The sequence below is a fragment of the Oncorhynchus nerka genome, linkage group LG12, assembly GCF_034236695.1.
Source record: "Oncorhynchus nerka isolate Pitt River linkage group LG12, Oner_Uvic_2.0, whole genome shotgun sequence".
Taxonomy (NCBI): Eukaryota; Metazoa; Chordata; class Actinopteri; order Salmoniformes; family Salmonidae; genus Oncorhynchus; species Oncorhynchus nerka.
Genome location: NC_088407.1, coordinates 27,471,407 through 27,489,310, shown reverse-complemented (window position 1 = coordinate 27,489,310; position 17,904 = coordinate 27,471,407). Strand labels below are relative to the sequence as shown.

At 42.6% G+C, this 17,904-nt stretch overlaps 2 protein-coding genes across 3 annotated transcripts; one reads left to right on the top strand and one right to left on the bottom strand.

Moving 5' to 3' along the window:
- The first annotated feature begins 1,137 nt into the window (after positions 1–1,137).
- Positions 1,138–8,386, top strand: LOC115138061 (placenta-specific gene 8 protein-like). 2 transcript variants are annotated; one of them, XM_029674460.2, is made up of 5 exons: positions 1,138–1,273; positions 1,742–1,811; positions 3,611–3,712; positions 6,374–6,525; positions 6,999–8,386. In XM_029674460.2, exons 3-5 carry the CDS (start codon positions 3,613–3,615, stop codon positions 7,137–7,139), a joined length of 393 nt encoding a protein of 130 aa, XP_029530320.1. In that variant the 5' UTR covers positions 1,138–1,273; positions 1,742–1,811; positions 3,611–3,612; the 3' UTR covers positions 7,140–8,386. The 2 variants fall into 2 exon arrangements, with proteins under 2 accessions (XP_029530320.1, XP_029530319.1); XM_029674459.2 differs by lacking the exon at positions 1,742–1,811 and having other exon boundaries at positions 1,139–1,273.
- Positions 8,387–8,641: 255 nt separating this feature from the next.
- Positions 8,642–17,349, bottom strand: LOC115138060 (uncharacterized). The gene is made up of 9 exons (XM_029674458.2): positions 17,070–17,349; positions 16,775–16,920; positions 11,783–12,135; positions 11,309–11,374; positions 10,696–10,779; positions 10,002–10,429; positions 9,573–9,776; positions 8,888–8,995; positions 8,642–8,766 (listed from the first exon to the last, which is right to left on the bottom strand). Exons 1-9 carry the CDS (start codon positions 17,195–17,197, stop codon positions 8,706–8,708), a joined length of 1,578 nt encoding a protein of 525 aa, XP_029530318.1. The 5' UTR covers positions 17,198–17,349; the 3' UTR covers positions 8,642–8,705.
- Between the last annotated feature and the right edge of the window lie 555 nt (positions 17,350–17,904).

The following is a 17,904-nucleotide window of genomic DNA, read 5'->3' as shown; positions in this document are numbered from 1 at the left end:
TAAAGCATTGCAGAGTTATACACCCTATTCAAATATAAAATCTGGGTTGGGGGAGTGCATTAGCCCCCTCCCTGCACCTCACCCTGTGCCATTGGAATGACCATGCCCTGCAGAGTTGTTGACAGAATTTGTCCAATATCCAACGCATGGGCTCGTATCCAGTATCCAGATCAGAGCTGTAAATACAATCATACTTTCATGTTGACAAAAAAGTATTTAAGTCTGTCATACAGTGCACGCTTTTATTTTTTGTTTTCCTAGGTTACCTGGCTAAAATGCTTGCCCACTAGCCTAACTTCCTTTCATGGGCAATGTTAGCTAGTTAACATTAGCCTTCCACATCTAGCTACATATTGAACTTCCATCCTATCGGGCCAGGGACACAACAATGTATGAATTAATGGTTGGATCAGAATCACAGTTATAATCGCAGTCACATGACATGCTAGTGCTAGAGATACCCCGTATTCACTCTGAGTTAGGCAAAACGGTTCTTGAATAACATGCTCCACCAGTCATGGAATGAATCGCAGAAAGAACTCCAGTTAGATGTTTTGGTGCCTGTGAAACAGTTTAAATGCACATTACATGAACGTTTTATTATAAACTGTGATTGCTTTTTGTAATGTGTGTTTTTCTTATTGAAGTTTATTTATTTTAATAGTTTTAATCCCCATCTTGTACTTTTTATATTATTTTATTTTGTTTGGTTTTAAATTCTTATTGATTGCTGTGTTTTTTTTGTATCATAGGGCACAACTGTAAAAGAGACTGTCTCAGCTTGTTCACCTGTTTAAATAAAGGTTAATAAAAACTAAAAACGTTTTACATTAAAAAAAGAATTCTAGCTACCCTTGGCATCAATGAATACACGCCCCGGTTGTCATACTATCTTAGATATGGTGGTAGGGCGATTTGAATTTAAAATTGAGCTTCAATCAATCCTATACTCTGTAATGAGTATGTCAGATTATTAGAGTGTACCTACTTGTAGAAAGCACAGTAATAAAGAAAAATATCATCCTGATATTCATCATAATTTCACTGAACCCACACTAACTGTACTCAACAAGGTGTATCGCTAAAGTGTGGTGGACCGTCCAGACGTTACATTGCCCGCACCTCTATTTCTGTAAAACGAAACTCCACGGAGGCCAACTTCCATTGTAGGTGTTTTAGGCTGCCTGCCGCCACATCCCGAAACAGAACAACCGTTGATCCCTGTGTTGCAACTTCTCTCTTCTCAGGCTTTATAGTTAATACGAATAGAAAGGTAAGATTACAAATTACATGTATCTGTAAAGCTAGTTGCCAATTTCTAAAAACACATACCATCTTCAACTAATAGCACATTGCGGTTAAAACCGTCCTATTTTGGTTTCAGTCTCTTCAATATTCTATTGTAGACGTTCATTGCGATAATGGATCTTGTATGTTAAACTAACATGACTTATTTGGCTATTTGATTTACTCGAATGAGGTGTGTTTATACTTTCCCCACTAATAAGAAACCAGAACTACTCTGAATTAGTGATGAAGAGAAACATGAATGGTTAATTAGAAAATAAGTCTTCATGGTTGCAAATCTTATTTCAAAAGCATGGAAGATTCGACAAGATACACTATATAATTGAAATATCAGGGTTTTGTTTTTCAAAAGTCTTTCGTTTTCGTGTGTATTTATGTATACCGTATATGTAAACGTCAATATATAATTATTTCCTTTTGCTATTGCAAATAGTGTCTTGTAACCCGATGTGGCCTGGACATCCTGAAGATTCACGAAACTATAATAATTCAATCAATCAAAAGTAAGGTTCAATTAATATATCTGTCAGAAAACAATGAGTACTTTGCATAGCCTATCATTTCATATAATTGTTATGTGCATGTGGTGGGTCAGTTATCGTATCTAGCAAGGTGACTGAACGGTATTGGCTGTAAAAATGTGTTAGTATAAGGAAGGGAATGTATGATTTTACGTCATAGAAAAGTTGGTACTGCAGTCATATCAGAAAATCATCCTACAGATAGAGCAATCATGATGATTTTCAAAGTGAATCTTTGATATTATTCAATATTAATCTTCTACATGATTTGATACAGGCACAGGTCATTGTTTGCAGCAACAACAACACTTTTTGGGGAAATGTTACATGTATACTGAATAGAAAAAGTGTTGGTCCCATGTTTAATGAACTGAATGAAAAGATCCCCGAAATGTTTCATATACACAAAATGCTTATTTCTCTAAAATGTTGTGCACAAATTAGTTTGCATCCCTGTTAGTGAGCATTTCTCCTTTGCCAAGATAATCCATCCACCTGACAGCTGTGGCATATCAAGAAGCTGATTAAACATCATGATCATTACACAGGTGCACCTTGTACTGGGGACAATTAAATGCTACTCTAAAATGTGCAGTTTTGTCACACAGCACAATGCCACAGTTGTCTTAAGTTTTGAGGGAGCGTGAAATTGTCCACCAGAGCTGTTTCCAGATCATTTCATGTTTATTTCTCTACCATATGCCGTCATTATAGAAAATTTGGCAGTATGTCCAACAAGCCTCACAACCGCAGACCACATGTAACCATGGTAGCCTAGGACCTCCACATCCGGTTTCTTCACCTGCGGGATTGTCTGAGACCAGCCACCCAGACAGCTGATGGAAATGTGGGTTTACACAACTGAAGAATTTCTGCACAAACTGTCATAAACGTCTCAGGGAAGCTCATCTGCATGCTCTTCGTCCTGACCAGGATCTTGACCTGACTGCAGTTTGGCGTTTTAACCAACTTCAGTATGCAATTGCTCACCTTCAATTGCTACTGCCATGCTGGTGAAGTGTGCTCTTCACGGATGAACGTCAGTTTCAACTGTGCCAGGCAGATGGCAGACCACATGCATGGCGACATGTGGGCCGGCGGTTTGCTGATGTCAACGTTGTGAACAGAGGGCCCCAGGGTGGGGGTGGAGTTATGGGCAGGCATAAGACAAGTATCGATGTGTATGACAGCGAGTTCCAGTTCCTGCTTATATCCAGTAACTTCGCACAGCCTCTGAAGAGAATTGGGGCAACATTCCACAGGCCACAATCAACAGCCTGATCAACTCTATGCGAAGGAGATGTGTCTTGTTCCATGAGGCAAATAGTGGTCACACCAGATACGGACTGTTTTTTTAATCCACGCACTTACCTTTTTCAAATATGTATTCCCAGTCACGTAAAATCCGTAGATTAGGGCCTAATTCATTTATTTAAATTGACTGATTTCCTTATTTGAACTGTAACTCAGTAAAATCTTAGAAATTGTTGTGTGTTGCGTTTATATTTTTGTTCAGTGTAACTACTTCCTTTCATGGATTTAAAACCTCTTATCAGACCGATGCATTTCTCTCCCCACTAAATGTAATTCCTTCTCTTCCTCCCCCCTTTCTTCCTTCCTTCCCTCCCTCCCTTCCTTCCTTCCTTCCTTCCTTCCTTCCTTCCTTCCTTCCTTCCTTCCTTCCTTCCTTCCTTCCTTCCTTCCTTCCTTCCTTCCTTCCTTCCTTCCTTCCTTTATCCCTTCTCTCCCTACCTCCTTCTTTCTCCTTGGGTGTGGTGTAGCCATGGCTGTCCACCAGCAGCAGATCACCACTGTAACAACCACCCAGAGGTCGGGGGAATGGAGCACAGGACTGTGTGACTGCTGCTCTGACATGGGGACCTGTAAGTCATCATAGAGTCACTTACCTAATATGCTCATCTCAAAACCCAGAACGAAATCTAGATTTATGTTTTTATTTTGTAATGTATACATTTTTTGTTTGTTATTTCTTTCCTCGGGCTCTTCTTTCCGAGTATATATTTGTTATATATTTAAATTAAAATCAGTCTGTCGTGACTAGAGACTAGTTCGAAGAATCTTGCACTTCATATACTTTGATTTACTGAGAGAATACTGTACCAACAACCAGACATATACCTGATACCCCCTGGCCCCAGGGAACCGACCTCCCCAGGGAAATCAGCTAACTTCCTGCATTTGAAACACATTTTGACATGGTGCAGAGAGAAACATGTGCAGTTTTATAATGCTATTCTACACGTATTGTCCTGAGGCTAAGAGAAAATGTTGCAGTTTTAAAGCTACATTTCCTGCAAATCTATACTTGTTGCCATGTGTGTGTGTGTGTGTGGGGGGGGGCAGTTTTATAGCTCATCTCATACTTTGCAAATCTTACACGGGATGGGAGGGTCTAGGAGAAACGACCTCACTGGATAATGAAAAACAGGAAGCTCGAACCAAATGTGTGACGTCACATTCCAGTAACACAGTGGGGGCTGTGTTACTGGAATGTCAATAAACTGGTGAAATCAGATCCTTAATCGTTACAGGGTGGGATAGGGTTGGTTTTATCAGGACATTTTACACCAACATCCACAGTGAACAGGAGAGAAAGCTGAATTATTTTGATGCCATCCCTGCCCATCCATTATCGAATACTTATTAGTCGGTTTCCTTAAAAATAAAGATTTGATCTGTGGTTGTTGAGAGCTCTCTAGAGACTGAAGGAGAGGGGCAGAGGGAGGAAGTTAGGATAAATGATCGACGGAGAGAAGGAAGAAAGATCAGGAGAGGAGAAATATGTGTTGAAAATGAGTTAATTTACATACATTTGTTTATAGTTTTACCTCTATTTTCACTATATGATCAAACATTGTTTCATGACATTCTAATCTGTTGTATATGAACTATCAAGTGTTACATACTACAGTCGTGGCCAAAAGTTTTGAGAATGACATAAATATTATTTTTCACAAATTCTGCTGCCTCAGTTTGTATGATGGCAATTTGCCTTTATTCCAGAATGTTATGAATAGTGATCAGATTAATTGCAATTAATTGCAAAGTTCCTCTTTTCCATGCAAATGAACTGAATCCCCCCAAAAACATTTCCACTGCATCTCAGCCCTGCCACAAAAGGACCAGCTAACACCATGTCAGTGAATCTCTCGTTAACATAGGTGTGAGTGTTGAGGAGGACAAGGCTGGAGATCACTCTGCCATGTTGATTGAGTTTGAATAACAGACTGGAAGCTTCAAAGGGAGGGTGGTGCTTGGAATCATTGTTTTTCCTCTGCCAACCATGGTTTCCTGCAAGGAAACACGTGCCATCATCATTGCTTTGCACAAAAGGGCTTCACAGCCAAGGATATTGCTGCCAGTAAGAATGCATCTAAATCAACCATTTATCAGATCATCAAGAACTTCAAGGAGGGCGGTTCAATTGTTATGAAGAAGGCTTTAGGGCGCCCAAGAAAGTCCAGCAAGCGCCAGGACCATCTCCTAAGGTTGATTCGGCCGCGGGATCGGGGCACCACCAGTACAGAGCTTGCTAAAGAATGGCAGCAGGCAGGTGTGAGTGCATCTGCACGCACAGTGAGGCGAAGACTTTTGGGGGGTGGCCTGGTGTCAAGAAGGGCAGCAAAGAAGCCAATTCTCTCCAGGAAAAACATCAGGGACAGACTGATATTCTGCAAAATGTACAGGGATTGGACTGCTGAGACTGGGGTAAAGTAATTTTCTCTGATGAATCCCCTTTCCGATTGTTTGGGACATCCGGAAAAAAGCAGCTTGTCTGGAGAAGACAAGGTGAGCGCTACCATCAGTCCTGTGTCATGCCAACAGTAAAGCATCCTGAGACCATTCATGTGTGGGGTTGCTTCTCAGCCAAGGGAGTCGGCTCACTCACAACTTTGTCTAAGAACACAGCCATGAATAAAGAATGGTACCAACACATCCTCCGAGAGCAACTTCTCCCAACCATCCAGGAACAGTTTGGTGATGAACAATGCATTTTCCAGCATGATGGAGCACCTTGCCATAAGGCAAAAGTGATAACTAAGTGGCTCAGGGAACAAAATATCAATATTTTGGGTCCATGGCCAGGAAACTCCCCAGACCTTAATCCCATTGAGAACTTGCAGTCAATCCTCAAGAGGCGGGTGGACAAACAAAACCCCACAAATTCTGACAAACTCCAAGCATTGATTATGCAAGAATGGGCTGCCTTCAGTCAGGATGTGGCCCAGAAGTTAATTGACAGCATGTCAAGGCGGATTGCAGAGGTCTTGAAAAGAAGGGTCAACACGGCAAATATTGACTCTTTGCATCAACTTCAAGTAATTGTCAATTAGCCTTTGACAAAAGCCTTTGTCACTTATGAAATGCTTGTAATTATACTTCAGTATTCCATAGTAACATCTGACAAAAATATCTAAAGACACTGAATCAGCAAACTTTGTGGAAGTTAATATTTGTGTCATTCTCAAAACTTTTGGCAACGACTGTACGTTGACCTTCAATTGTGTGTGTGTGTTTCCCAGGTTGCTGTGCCTTGTGGTGCTTCCCCTGTTTTCAGTGTCAGACGGCCTCCCACTTCGGCTGGTGTCTCTGCATGCCCCTCCTGGACCCATGTGCCTTTATGGCTGTCTCCTGCTGCATGCGCTCCTCCATGAGAGAACGCTACGGCATCCAGGTAGGAGCCCTGCGAGAGGGTGGGGGTGCCGATGGGGGAGAGCAGGGAGGGTGAGGTGAAAGTGGAAAAGGGGAGGGGGTAGGTGGGTGGGTGGTGGTATCCACAGCACCCACATCCGTTGCCATCAACAGTGTTTCTTACTTTCCCATCTGAGGGGATATGGTTTTGGAAACTACCAGATGTTTGAGGTGTGAACAAATAACGTTGGTGCACTCCCCCCACCACCCCTTTAAACCCACCCCTCAATGCTGTTGTTCTTAGTGTTGTTATTGCCTTGATTACCCTTTAAATATAACACTGAATATGGAATTAAACTCAACCTTTTCTCTCTCCTTCTCCCCTGAACTTGTGCTACACCCGCTATTCTTCTCTCCACCTCTGTCCTCATCCCCTTTTAACTCTGTCCTGTTGACATTTTCTTGTCCTCTGCTTTCATTTTCTATCCATCTCTCCTTCCCTCTTCCCCCTCTCAGGGTTCGACGTGTGGAGACGTTGCATTGGTGTGTTGCTGCTACGTCTGTACCTGGTGCCAGATGGCTCGTGAGGTTAAGACTCAGACTACATCAGGCCCCCAACAGGTTCACGTGGTCACCCAACAAGTTCGCATGGCTTAGGACCCCAAAATGAGGGTAGGGACTAGATGGCAAAGTCTAGAAGGGTCTTAACTGCTGAGCAAGTGCTTTACTAACTTTTTGTTCCTTATATTGTGTAAAGGTTAAGGATCGGGCTTACAGTTTGGGTTTGTGGTTGAAAATTACACAATTTCATAATTTCTAGCATAGCCAAATAGTGATGGCCATATCGAGATAGAATACCATTCCAGTTTATAGCAAAGATATGTTGAATGTACTGCATACTTCAGATGTGTCTGTAGGAGATACATTTTATACCATTTACTCATAGTAACCATTGCATGTTAATCTCAGGCTTTAAAGGTCCAGTCCAGTCAAAAACGTGATTTGTCTGTGTTTTATATATATTTCCACACAATGAGGTTGGAATAATACTGTGAAATTGTGAAAATGATGATAATGCCCTTTTAGTGTAAGAGCTGTGTAAAAAGACCGCCTGAAATGTCCCCCTGTTTTGGTAGGAGGGAGTTTTGGCCTTCCATGTTGACATCACCAGGCTGTAAATTAGTTAGCGGACCAATAAGAAAGAGAGTTCCAAACCTCTCTGTCAATAACAGCAAATTGTCAGTTTTCCCCTCCTCACTTAAACCACACCCAGACAGTCCTAACAAAATCATTGCCTGAGAAATTGCTCTTTGCTAAGAAGCTATTTTTGTACATTTTTACCATTTGAATTGAAAACAATCACAGTAAGATACTTAATTGTTACCCAGAAATTATTTGATGTTGAGATAAAAATGGCTGCATTGGACCTTTAAACATTTCTTTTACAGTTTAACATGTAGGCTACTTTGCCTTTCTTGCACACTTTCACTTGTCTTTTATTACTATCCCTGACTTTGCTGATAGTTGCTCTACTGAGAAAAAGTTTGGTCTATTATGACTATTTGGTTGTCTTACCTCGCTACCTAAAGATGAGTACTTTAGATAAGTGTTAAATGACTAAATGTACTGTTGTAAATGAAAAATGTTCAGCAACAGCATTTAAAATGGGATGTTATATATAAATGATAGTGTATGCCATTTAGCAGACATGCGTGCATAAATATAACGTACCAGTGGTCCCGGGAAACAAACCCGTTACCCTGGTAGCGCCATCCTCTGCCAACTGAGCTACAGCGGAACACTGTTTCCTCTGTTGCTTTGTCCTTGATTCCACCTGCTTGTTCAATAAGTGTTTTTAAATAAAGCATTTACACGTCTTACCTTTACAAAGATGTTCAAATGAGTATTGGTGATCCTTTTGTGTGTGTGTGTTACCGTCAACAGTGTCCCACAAGATGTTCAGTACATTTATGACATTTATCTGTGACTGAACTCCAAAGAGGCCTATGTGTACTGTATCACAAAGCAGCATATAGTGAATGACTTACCTGTTTCCCTTTTTGAAAAAGTTAAAGATTAACATAAGTTAATGTGCAGTTAAGTTGAACTCAGTGAGAATGTTTTTAAAAAAAAAAGGAAAGGAAAAAACAGAAAGAAGATAAGATTTCCAGATAAACGTTTTATTTCAACGGTTTCAATCAAGACAATACTATATGTTTGCTCTCAGTCTTCTTTGCTCTCTCCATCAATCGTCTTAGAAGTGCAGCACTGGCACAGTAGAGAGCTACACACACACACACAAGCATTTAGTATCAGATCACAGAACATGGTGCATGCAACAGTCGTACCAATAGGTAACACACACAGACACACACTCACTCCTACCTCCTACCATTAACTCCTACCTGTTGGGTGTCAGCTTGGTAGAGGCAGAGCGGACCAGAGTTCCTACTGCTCCCAGCCCCTCCAATTGAAGCCCCACTTTACCGAACACAGCAACTGCCTGCCGAGTCCTGACACACACACACACACACACACACACGTGCTCTTACTAACACACCTCACCCCAGAGCCCACTTCTGCTACTCGCTATTACTTGTTATTGTTGACTTGACTCTTCATTGTTATTATTGATAATTGATTAATGTACTTCTTTGTTGAGGGCGCTAACACGTAAGCATTTCACTGCACATTTTATACATGCTATAAACTGTGATTGTGACGAATAAATGTAATTTGATTTTAGCCAAATTTTTCACCAAACAAGCCTTTTGTTATCAGCATCATATTCAGCGACCACCATTTCATTTGGTTGCATAAAGAAACACTAATAAAATAATGATAAGACTTGAGGAAATGTGGTTGTTTTCTTTTAGCTACCAGTCCTCTGCGATGGTTCAGAGATGATGATAATAATCGAAAGGGGCAAATAAGAACAGACTCGTCTCAAAATGTCTGCTGACTTCTCTTTCTTCCTCCGAGGCCTCAGGTGACCGCTTTTAACCATACTGTTCCCTCGCTTTCCTTCCCTTTGCTCTCATTTGTTGTCTCACTCTCCTCTTTTTACTCCCCCCCCCCCCCCCCACTCACATCTCAGTGACATTGTTGGATTGCTGTCTGATAGCCTCCAGCTGTGTGCCGACGTCACTCTGCTTCTGTCTGTCCTGTCTGTCTCTCTGCCAGTGGGACACCAGGGTACCCATGTCCTTCTGGAAGGCCCTCAGCACCCCAAGGGTCTCCCGGTGCTCCTGGCGCCCCTCCTCATAGGCCGCGCGCAGGTGCTCTACGTCCATCCTATAGGGGGTTAGAGGTTAGGGGGGAGAAGGCCACATACTGTAAATCAATATTTTTCATGAAACTGGTGTTTTTTTGGTTTGCTGAATATGGTGAAAGGAAATGTAAATGTGTGTCTGTGTCTGTCTTTGTGACATTGAGATTCTGTATGTAATGAAAAGCGCTGTATAAAATACATCTATTATTATTATTCTGATTGGCTGCCTGCATCTATACTGCCAGTACCTCAGGTCAGTGATGGCATGGAGGGCTGCTGCCCTCTCCTTCCCCCGCTGGGCACAGCTGGTCAGGGTGGCGGTTCCAGGGCTGGTGGTCCTGGGGCAGCAGTGGCCCTGGGTCAGGGTGGCATTGGCCTCGGTCAGGCAAGTCTCGGATGGGCGGCGCGCCACGGAACGGTGAGCCAGGCAGTGGTGGTGTGTACACTGGGACAGGTTGGAGGGCACCTGGTTCACCTGGGAGGCGGAAAGGATCTTGGTGGGGGCGTCTGCCAGCAAGAGAGGGTTGGCGGAGTGGAAGAGGGAGTGAGAGGGCGAGTGAGGGGGGCGGTGGTGGGTGGTGGAGAGGAGGTGGTGGGTGGTTGGTATTGGGGTTGGGTCCAGGGCTTCGTTGCTCTGAGCCTCCACCAGGCGTTTCAGAAGAGTCCGCAGCGTTTCCTGAAAATAACGTACAAACCTGAAAATCTAGTATAGAATGAATTCATTTAGCTACAGCAGAAAAACTTCTGTTAAAGGAGCATTCCATGTACAATATACTGTATCTATTTGGAATTTGTCTCCAGCGTGGCACATTTAGCAACATATTTATTCCGCAGTCATGAGAAAGCTATCAACGCTAGAACATCTTATCCCTCTTCACATTTGCCATGGTCTCCCTCTCCCTCTCTCTTTCGCTCCTCCCTTTTTCCACCTCCTTCTTTCACCTGGACTGTGACCACGCTGCGATGAATTAGCTCCATCTTCCATTTGACACTGTCGCTCTCTCTCTCCACTCCCCTGCACTCCTCCTATGAGAACGGGAGGGAAGGAAGTTAACTATTATTTGCATCCGGGAAAGACCTGGCAAGATGCCAGCACTACGAGCTGGCAGAGTAGTTAGTAGAGAACAAACATCTCCACACACATCTGTTGAGGTTAACTGCAGCCGTATTCATGTCAATATCAAAGATTTTCTGGGTAAGAATTAAGTACCTTACATTGATTGTTTAATTAAAATGGTCAAAAGGAAACAAAAATAGATTCTTATCAAAAAGCTATTTCTCAAGATAGGACTGTCTGGGAGTGGCCTGAGTGAGGGACCTAATTGGAGGAGCCTAATGGGTGGGAAATGTAACCTGAAAACAAACTATTATTGTCAGAGAGGAGGGCAAACTCTTTATTGGTCTATTAACTTATATTGTCTGGCGATGGTGTCAGCCGGTCCACAAACCCCACCTGTGCAAACAAGCTGAAATGTCAGTCTTTTCAAACAGAAAGAAACCCCAATACTACTTGAACCCAGCCCACCGTTTCAGTTGCTTTCTGTCTGTTACTCACCTCTAGTTCATACAGACAGTGGGTGATCTCAGAGGGCACTAGCCTCTTGGGTAAACTATGGAATTCCTGCAGGGACAAAAGCCAAAGAAAATACAGAAACAAACAAGACAGACGTTTCTTATAATGCTGCAGAATCTAAAGCAAGGGGAACCACAATAGTATTCAAAGCCTTGCCACATGTTTTTCACTTCCTGGGTTGTGGATTTAACCACACTTGCTGAGTGGTAGATGTAACCATTGCAAATGTAAAAACACAATAGCTTCAACATCGAAATAGCTCATTCAAACAACCTTAATGATAATAGTGGGTTTTCTTTTCAGTTTTTAAGTACTTCTACAAGGGACTCATTGAATAACATTGAATGGGAATAACTTGTGTAACTCTCACTCCATCCTCCACCAATATGTACCATCCACCTGTCTCCCAATATGTTAAAGCAAACAACCCCAAACATCAGTTCTACACTGCCTGACCTGTAGGTACTTTGATGGGCTCTCAGTTGAAGTCCCCTCCACATCATGTCTCTTTTTCCTTTTCTCTTTACTTGCTTTGAGGTTTACCACCATTAACCCTTCCTCCTCCTCTTCCTCATCGATGGACTCAAGGGACCCCGAATCCTCATCATCCTCAGGGTGCAACTCGTTGGCGCCGTCCCTGGCGTCCTGCCAGTTCTCCTCGTGCTCCGTGCCCAAACTCTTTTTTCCGTCGCTGCACTTCCCCTCCCCGCCTGCAGGCAGCGCTATGGCCTCCAGGGAAAGCCGGCTGCTGTGGGAGCTCCTGGGGTTCAGGGTGGTGTCACTGGTAGGCTGGAGCTCCACTCTAGAGTCTGATAGAGAAGGGGAAAGGGGAAAGGTAGTCTATTATGTTTCATGGGCCAAATCTGGTTTTGAACAAAAGCCTCCACACACTGTGGTTCGTCAGGACTAGAGTTGTCCACCTTGATTTAAACTTCCAATAATGTCCAAATCTCAAATGACACCCTATTACTTTAGTAGTGCACTACTTTGAAGACAAGAGGCTCTGGTCAGTAGTGCACTATATTGGGAAAATGATGCCATGATTTGAGATGACATGGGTTAAAGTGTAAACAATGGTGGACAACTTTGATCCTGATGAGTTGTAGTACACAGCATGTGGGGAACTGGAAAATACTAGCAGAAACATGACAAGACTAAAGGCAATTGCATGCACACACACACACACACACATGCACTTAGGCCTGCACACACACACACACACACACACACACACACACACACACACACACACACACACACACAAATGGACATGCCACCCTGGGTCCTCTCCAAATACTACCGCTTCACCATGGAGAACATCCAGACTGGTTGCATTACGGCCCGGTACCATGATTTAAACCACATGGAACGTTGCACATGACTGACTGACATGAAAAGATGTTTGCTGGCACCTCATTTTTTTTTTTATCACGGATAATTACAAAAAAATACTCTGATCATAAACGTATCCAGAAAATTGCACATATCCGTTGTGATACTCGTTTTGTCCGACTACTCGGCACACCCCTAATAAGGTCTGATACCGACAGGCTCATCTCTGCTACAAGCCATTTGATGAACACTTGAACTGGACTGACCACCTGCTCTGATTCTCTATACCTTAGCGCAGATGCATTCGCTCACGCACACTCCCACACAGACCTCAGGGTTCTCCCCAAAGAATATGAGAAATAGTGGTGAGCGGGTCAACGGTTTGTTCACCCGCTCCCGCAATTGCTAATAACCAATCTTCAACCGCCTGACTATATGTGATAAAGTGAAAATCTGAAGCGCGCACCCGACTCTAACCCGCAAAATATAGAAAATGAGCTGTAGGCTACAGCCAGAGACAGTGGAATGATTCTTTTGACCGGGGTTTTGCAGGAGACAGTGGAATGATTTTTTTCACCGGGGTTGCAGGAGACAGTGGAATGATTCTTTTGACCGGGGTTTTGCAGGAGACAGTGGAATGATTCTTTTGACCGGGGTTGCAGGAGACAGTGGAATGATTCTTTTGACCGGGGTTGCAGGAGACAGTGGAATGATTCTTTTGACCGGGGTTGCAGGAGACAGTGGAATGATTCTTTTGACCGGGGTTGCAGGAGACAGTGGAATGATTCTTTTGACCGGGGTTGCAGGAGACAGTGGAATGATTCTTTTGACCGGGGTTTTGCAGGAGACAGTGGAATGATTCTTTTGACCGGGGTTTTGCAGGAGACAGTGGAATGATTCTTTTGACCGGGGTTGCAGGAGACAGTGGAATGATTCTTTTGACCGGGGTTTTGCAGGAGACAGTGGAATGATTCTTTTGACCGGGGTTGCAGGAGACAGTGGAATGATTTTTTTCACCGGGGTTGCAGGAGACAGTGGAATGATTCTTTTGACCGGGGTTGCAGGAGACAGTGGAATGATTCTTGTGACCGGGGTTGCAGGAGACAGTGGAATGATTCTTTTGACCGGGGTTGCAGGAGACAGTGGAATGATTCTTTTGACCGGGGTTGCAGGAGACAGTGGAATGATTATTTTGACCGGGGTTTTGCAGGAGACAGTAGAATGATTCTTTTGACCGGGGTTGCAGGAGACAGTGGAATGATTATTTTGACCTGGGTTTTGCAGGAGACAGTGGAATGATTCTTTTGACCGGGGTTGCAGGAGACAGTGAAATTATTCTTTTGACCGGGGTTTTGCAGGAGACAGTGGAATGATTATTTTGACCGGGGTTTTGCAGGTTTATGTTGTTGTTGCCTAGTTTAGACATGTTTCTGCTTTTCATTTCCAATATTTTGGTCAGCTACTTGTTAGTCAACTGGTCTGTAATTAGATACATGCAGCTTCTCTTCTGTCATTATACAGTATGTTGCACTAGAAGACTAAATAAACCATTGCTCACCAGAAGAATGTGATAAATGGTAGAACGAATGCCCTTAAAGCAGGGGTGTCAAACTCAATCAGCACACAGGCCATATTGAAAAAACACAAATAGCCTATTAAAAAAAACGTGCATTACAAATTCCACAAAAACTGGCCTAAAATATAGCCCTTTATAATGTCCACTTACAGTGCTTTTGGCAAGTTTTCAGACCCCTTGACCTTTTCCACATTTTGTGACATTACGGCCTTATTCTAAAATGGATTAAATAAAACAATTTCCTCAGCAATCTACACACAATATTCCATAATGACAAAGTGAAAACAGTTTTGACATTTTTGTTAATGTATTAAAAATTAAAAACAGACATGCCTTATTTACATAAGTATTCAGACCCTTTGCTATGTGACTCGAAATTGAGCTCAGGTCTATCCTTTTCCATTGATCATCCTTGAGATGTTTCTACAACTTCATTGGAGCCCACCTGTGGTAAATTCACTGATTGGACATGATTTGGAAAGGCACACACCTGTCTATATAAGGTCCCACACTTGACTATGCATGTCAGAGGAAAAACCAAGCCATGAAGGAATTGTCCATAGAGCTCCGAGACAGGATTGTGTCAAGGCACAGATCTGGGAATGGGTACCAATACATTTCTGCATTATTGAAGGTTCCTAAGAACACAGTGGCCTCCATCATTCTTAAATAGAAGAAGTTTGAAACCACCAAGACTTTTCCTAGAGCTGGCTGCCCGGCAAAACTGAGCAATCGGGGGCCTTGGTCAGGGTGGTGACCAAGAACTCGATGGTCACTCTGACAGGGCTCTAGAGTTCCTCTGTGGAGATGGGAGAACCTTCCAGAAGGACAACCATCTCTGCAGCACTCTACCAATTAGGCCTTTATGGTAGAGTGGCCAGACGCATTGCGTCTGGAGGAAACCTGGCACCATCCCTACGTTGACATAGGCGACATGGGCAGACGCCCAGGGTGGCAACATGCCAGGGGCGGCACATTTTTCTATAGATTGCAGGTATTGGCAGTTACAGCTGTTAAAAAAATGCTAAAATCTCTTGAGTCCAAATGGGGACAGTGCCCCGCTACAGGCCTCCCACCGGCCATACTCAGCAGCCCCAACTTGTTAAAAAAAATTCAGAGTCTTATTAAGATTGATAAATACTGCACAATATAAACAATTGCCCCCCAATCCCCCTCCCACAAAACACACGTAAACATTGGACTATAAATTGTGCCTTCCTCTATTATACTTACGCTAAAATATTTACTCTATTCTACTGAGTCATATTCTTATCTTTTATTATTTCTTGTTGTTGTTGCATCGAGAAGCATTATCCCGCACATATGACTAATGAAACTTGAAACACACAAATGCTCAAGGGCCTTGAACTTGAGTGCACTTCTAGAAATTATTAAACCCTTTCCTCACGTATTTCCTGTATCAATTGGTGTGTTGTATCTTTCACTTTCTTTTCTCGTGAAATTAGTAAGTGTTTAGATAAGGTGGGGGAGGGAAAGTGAGACAGAGACAGAGAGAGAGAGAGCGAGAGAGAGAGAGAGAGAGAGAGAGAGAGAGAGAAAGATATATAAATGACTGAGAAATGACTGAAGAATTGTTCTGTAAGAAATGCGAGACAGAAAGGGAGTGTCGCATAAAGTTACACATGGGGTTAAGGTGAAAGGAGAAGTGTGTGTAAGAAACTGGGCATCCATCCACAGAAAGAAGTAAAGAAGAGAAAGAGACCCCAGGACGAGTAGCATCGTAATAAAATAAAAATAAAAATACACAGAGAGAGAGAGAGAGAGAGAGAGAGAGAGAGAGAGAGAGAGAGAGAGAGAGAGAGAGAGAGAAGAGAGAGAGAGAAGGAGAGAGAGAGAGAGAGGGAGAGAGAGAGAGAGAAAGAGAGAGAGAGAGAGAGAGAGAGAGAAAGAGAGAGAGAGAGGGAAAGAGAGAGAGGGAAAGAGAGAGAGAAATAGAGAGAGAGAGAGAGAAAGAGAGAGAGAGAGAAAGAGAGAGAGAGAGAAAGAGAAGAGAGAGATTACACAGATCCACAAAGAATTCGAAAACAAATCCAATTTTGAAAAACTCCCATATCTTTTGGATGAAATTCCACAGTGTGCCATCACAGCAGCAAGATGTGTGACCTGTTGCCACGAGAAAAGGGCAACCAGTGAAGAACAAACACCATTGTAAATACAACCCATATTTATGCTTATTCATTTTATCTTGTGTCCTTTAACTATTTGTACATTGTATATATATATATAATATGACATTTTTAATGTCTTTACTGTTTTGAAACTTCTGTATGTGTAATGTTTACTGTTAATTTTTGTTGTTTTTCACTTTATATATTCACTTTGTATGTTGTCTACCTCACTTGCTTTGGCAATGTTAACACATGTTTCCCATGCCAATAAAGCCCTTGAATTGAATTGAATTGAATTGAGAGAGAGAAAGAGAGAGAGAGAGAGAGAGAGAGAGAGAGAGAGAGAGAGAGAGAGAGAAAGAGAGTGAGAGAGAGAGAGAATAGAAATCAATGACTGTGGTTGGTCCATACCTGAGTGTAGCGATAGCACCCCCTCCAGGCTGTCCAGGGAAAGTGCACTGTGTGCTGAATGCGGATGCGCATTGGTGAGCAGGTCCGTGGAGGCGAAAGAGCGGCGGATTCCTAAACTCAAATGGTGTGACTGAATTTGACCAATTCTGATTTAGACACACAACAGACAGCACAGAGAGAGGGAGAGGGATTTAAACATTTTCACATGCAAGGAATCATAAAAAAAAAGGCATCTCGGATTTGCTTGATGGAGATCACAGATTATCCGACCTAGCTATAAAATAAACATTCTTACCGAAGCGATGGTGGTGATTTATGGTCTGGAAAGCGTATCTCTTGAGCACCTGTCGATAGAGCCTTGTCGCTGGCCTGTCTCAACTCCCGAGACATATAGATGGTGGTGCATTTGGATTGGTCCGACATTCTCTTTTCCTAAATTCTCCGAAAATACTCAGAGGATAGAGAGGAAAAGGAAACCGGATCTACACATCTATATGATCGGCCTTTGAATGTAACTGTAACCAGCCATTCTAGAATTACAAGACAGAGAACTTCACTATGTGATGTCATAATGTAACTTCGATGCAAATGTGAGCTCACCAAAAAATAGAACTATGCAACAATACATCACGTAGCCTAAATACATTTTGTCAGATTAAAACAATTACAAATAAATGACCACTAGATGGCAATGTTGCATAAATCAGGAACAACAGAAAAATGACAAAAGCCACATTTTGTCCCTCTAATAAACTATTCATTATAAGTGATTGGTTGACTCTAACACATATAAACCATATCATTATGTATAAAATATTCTCAAACATGCACAAAAAACATTCCAGCATGTCAGTGTTTTCCCCCCAATTTATAATTCCAGCAAGTGACTACAGACATTATCATGTTGCTTGTCATCAGTAGGCCTATCACAAGTGTTTGTGTGTCGCACTTGTGATATCAGAGCTGCATATGTACATGCCATCCGTTTCCTGTGTGCGCTGTCCAAGGTGCTGCAGTCGGGATTATGTTTAACCATCAGGGTGAGCTGAGATGTCAAGCAGAGTTGAGCTCACTGCTCTCATCCTGTGTAAAGGTTAAATAATTTACATCTTAGTCATTTAGCAGACCCT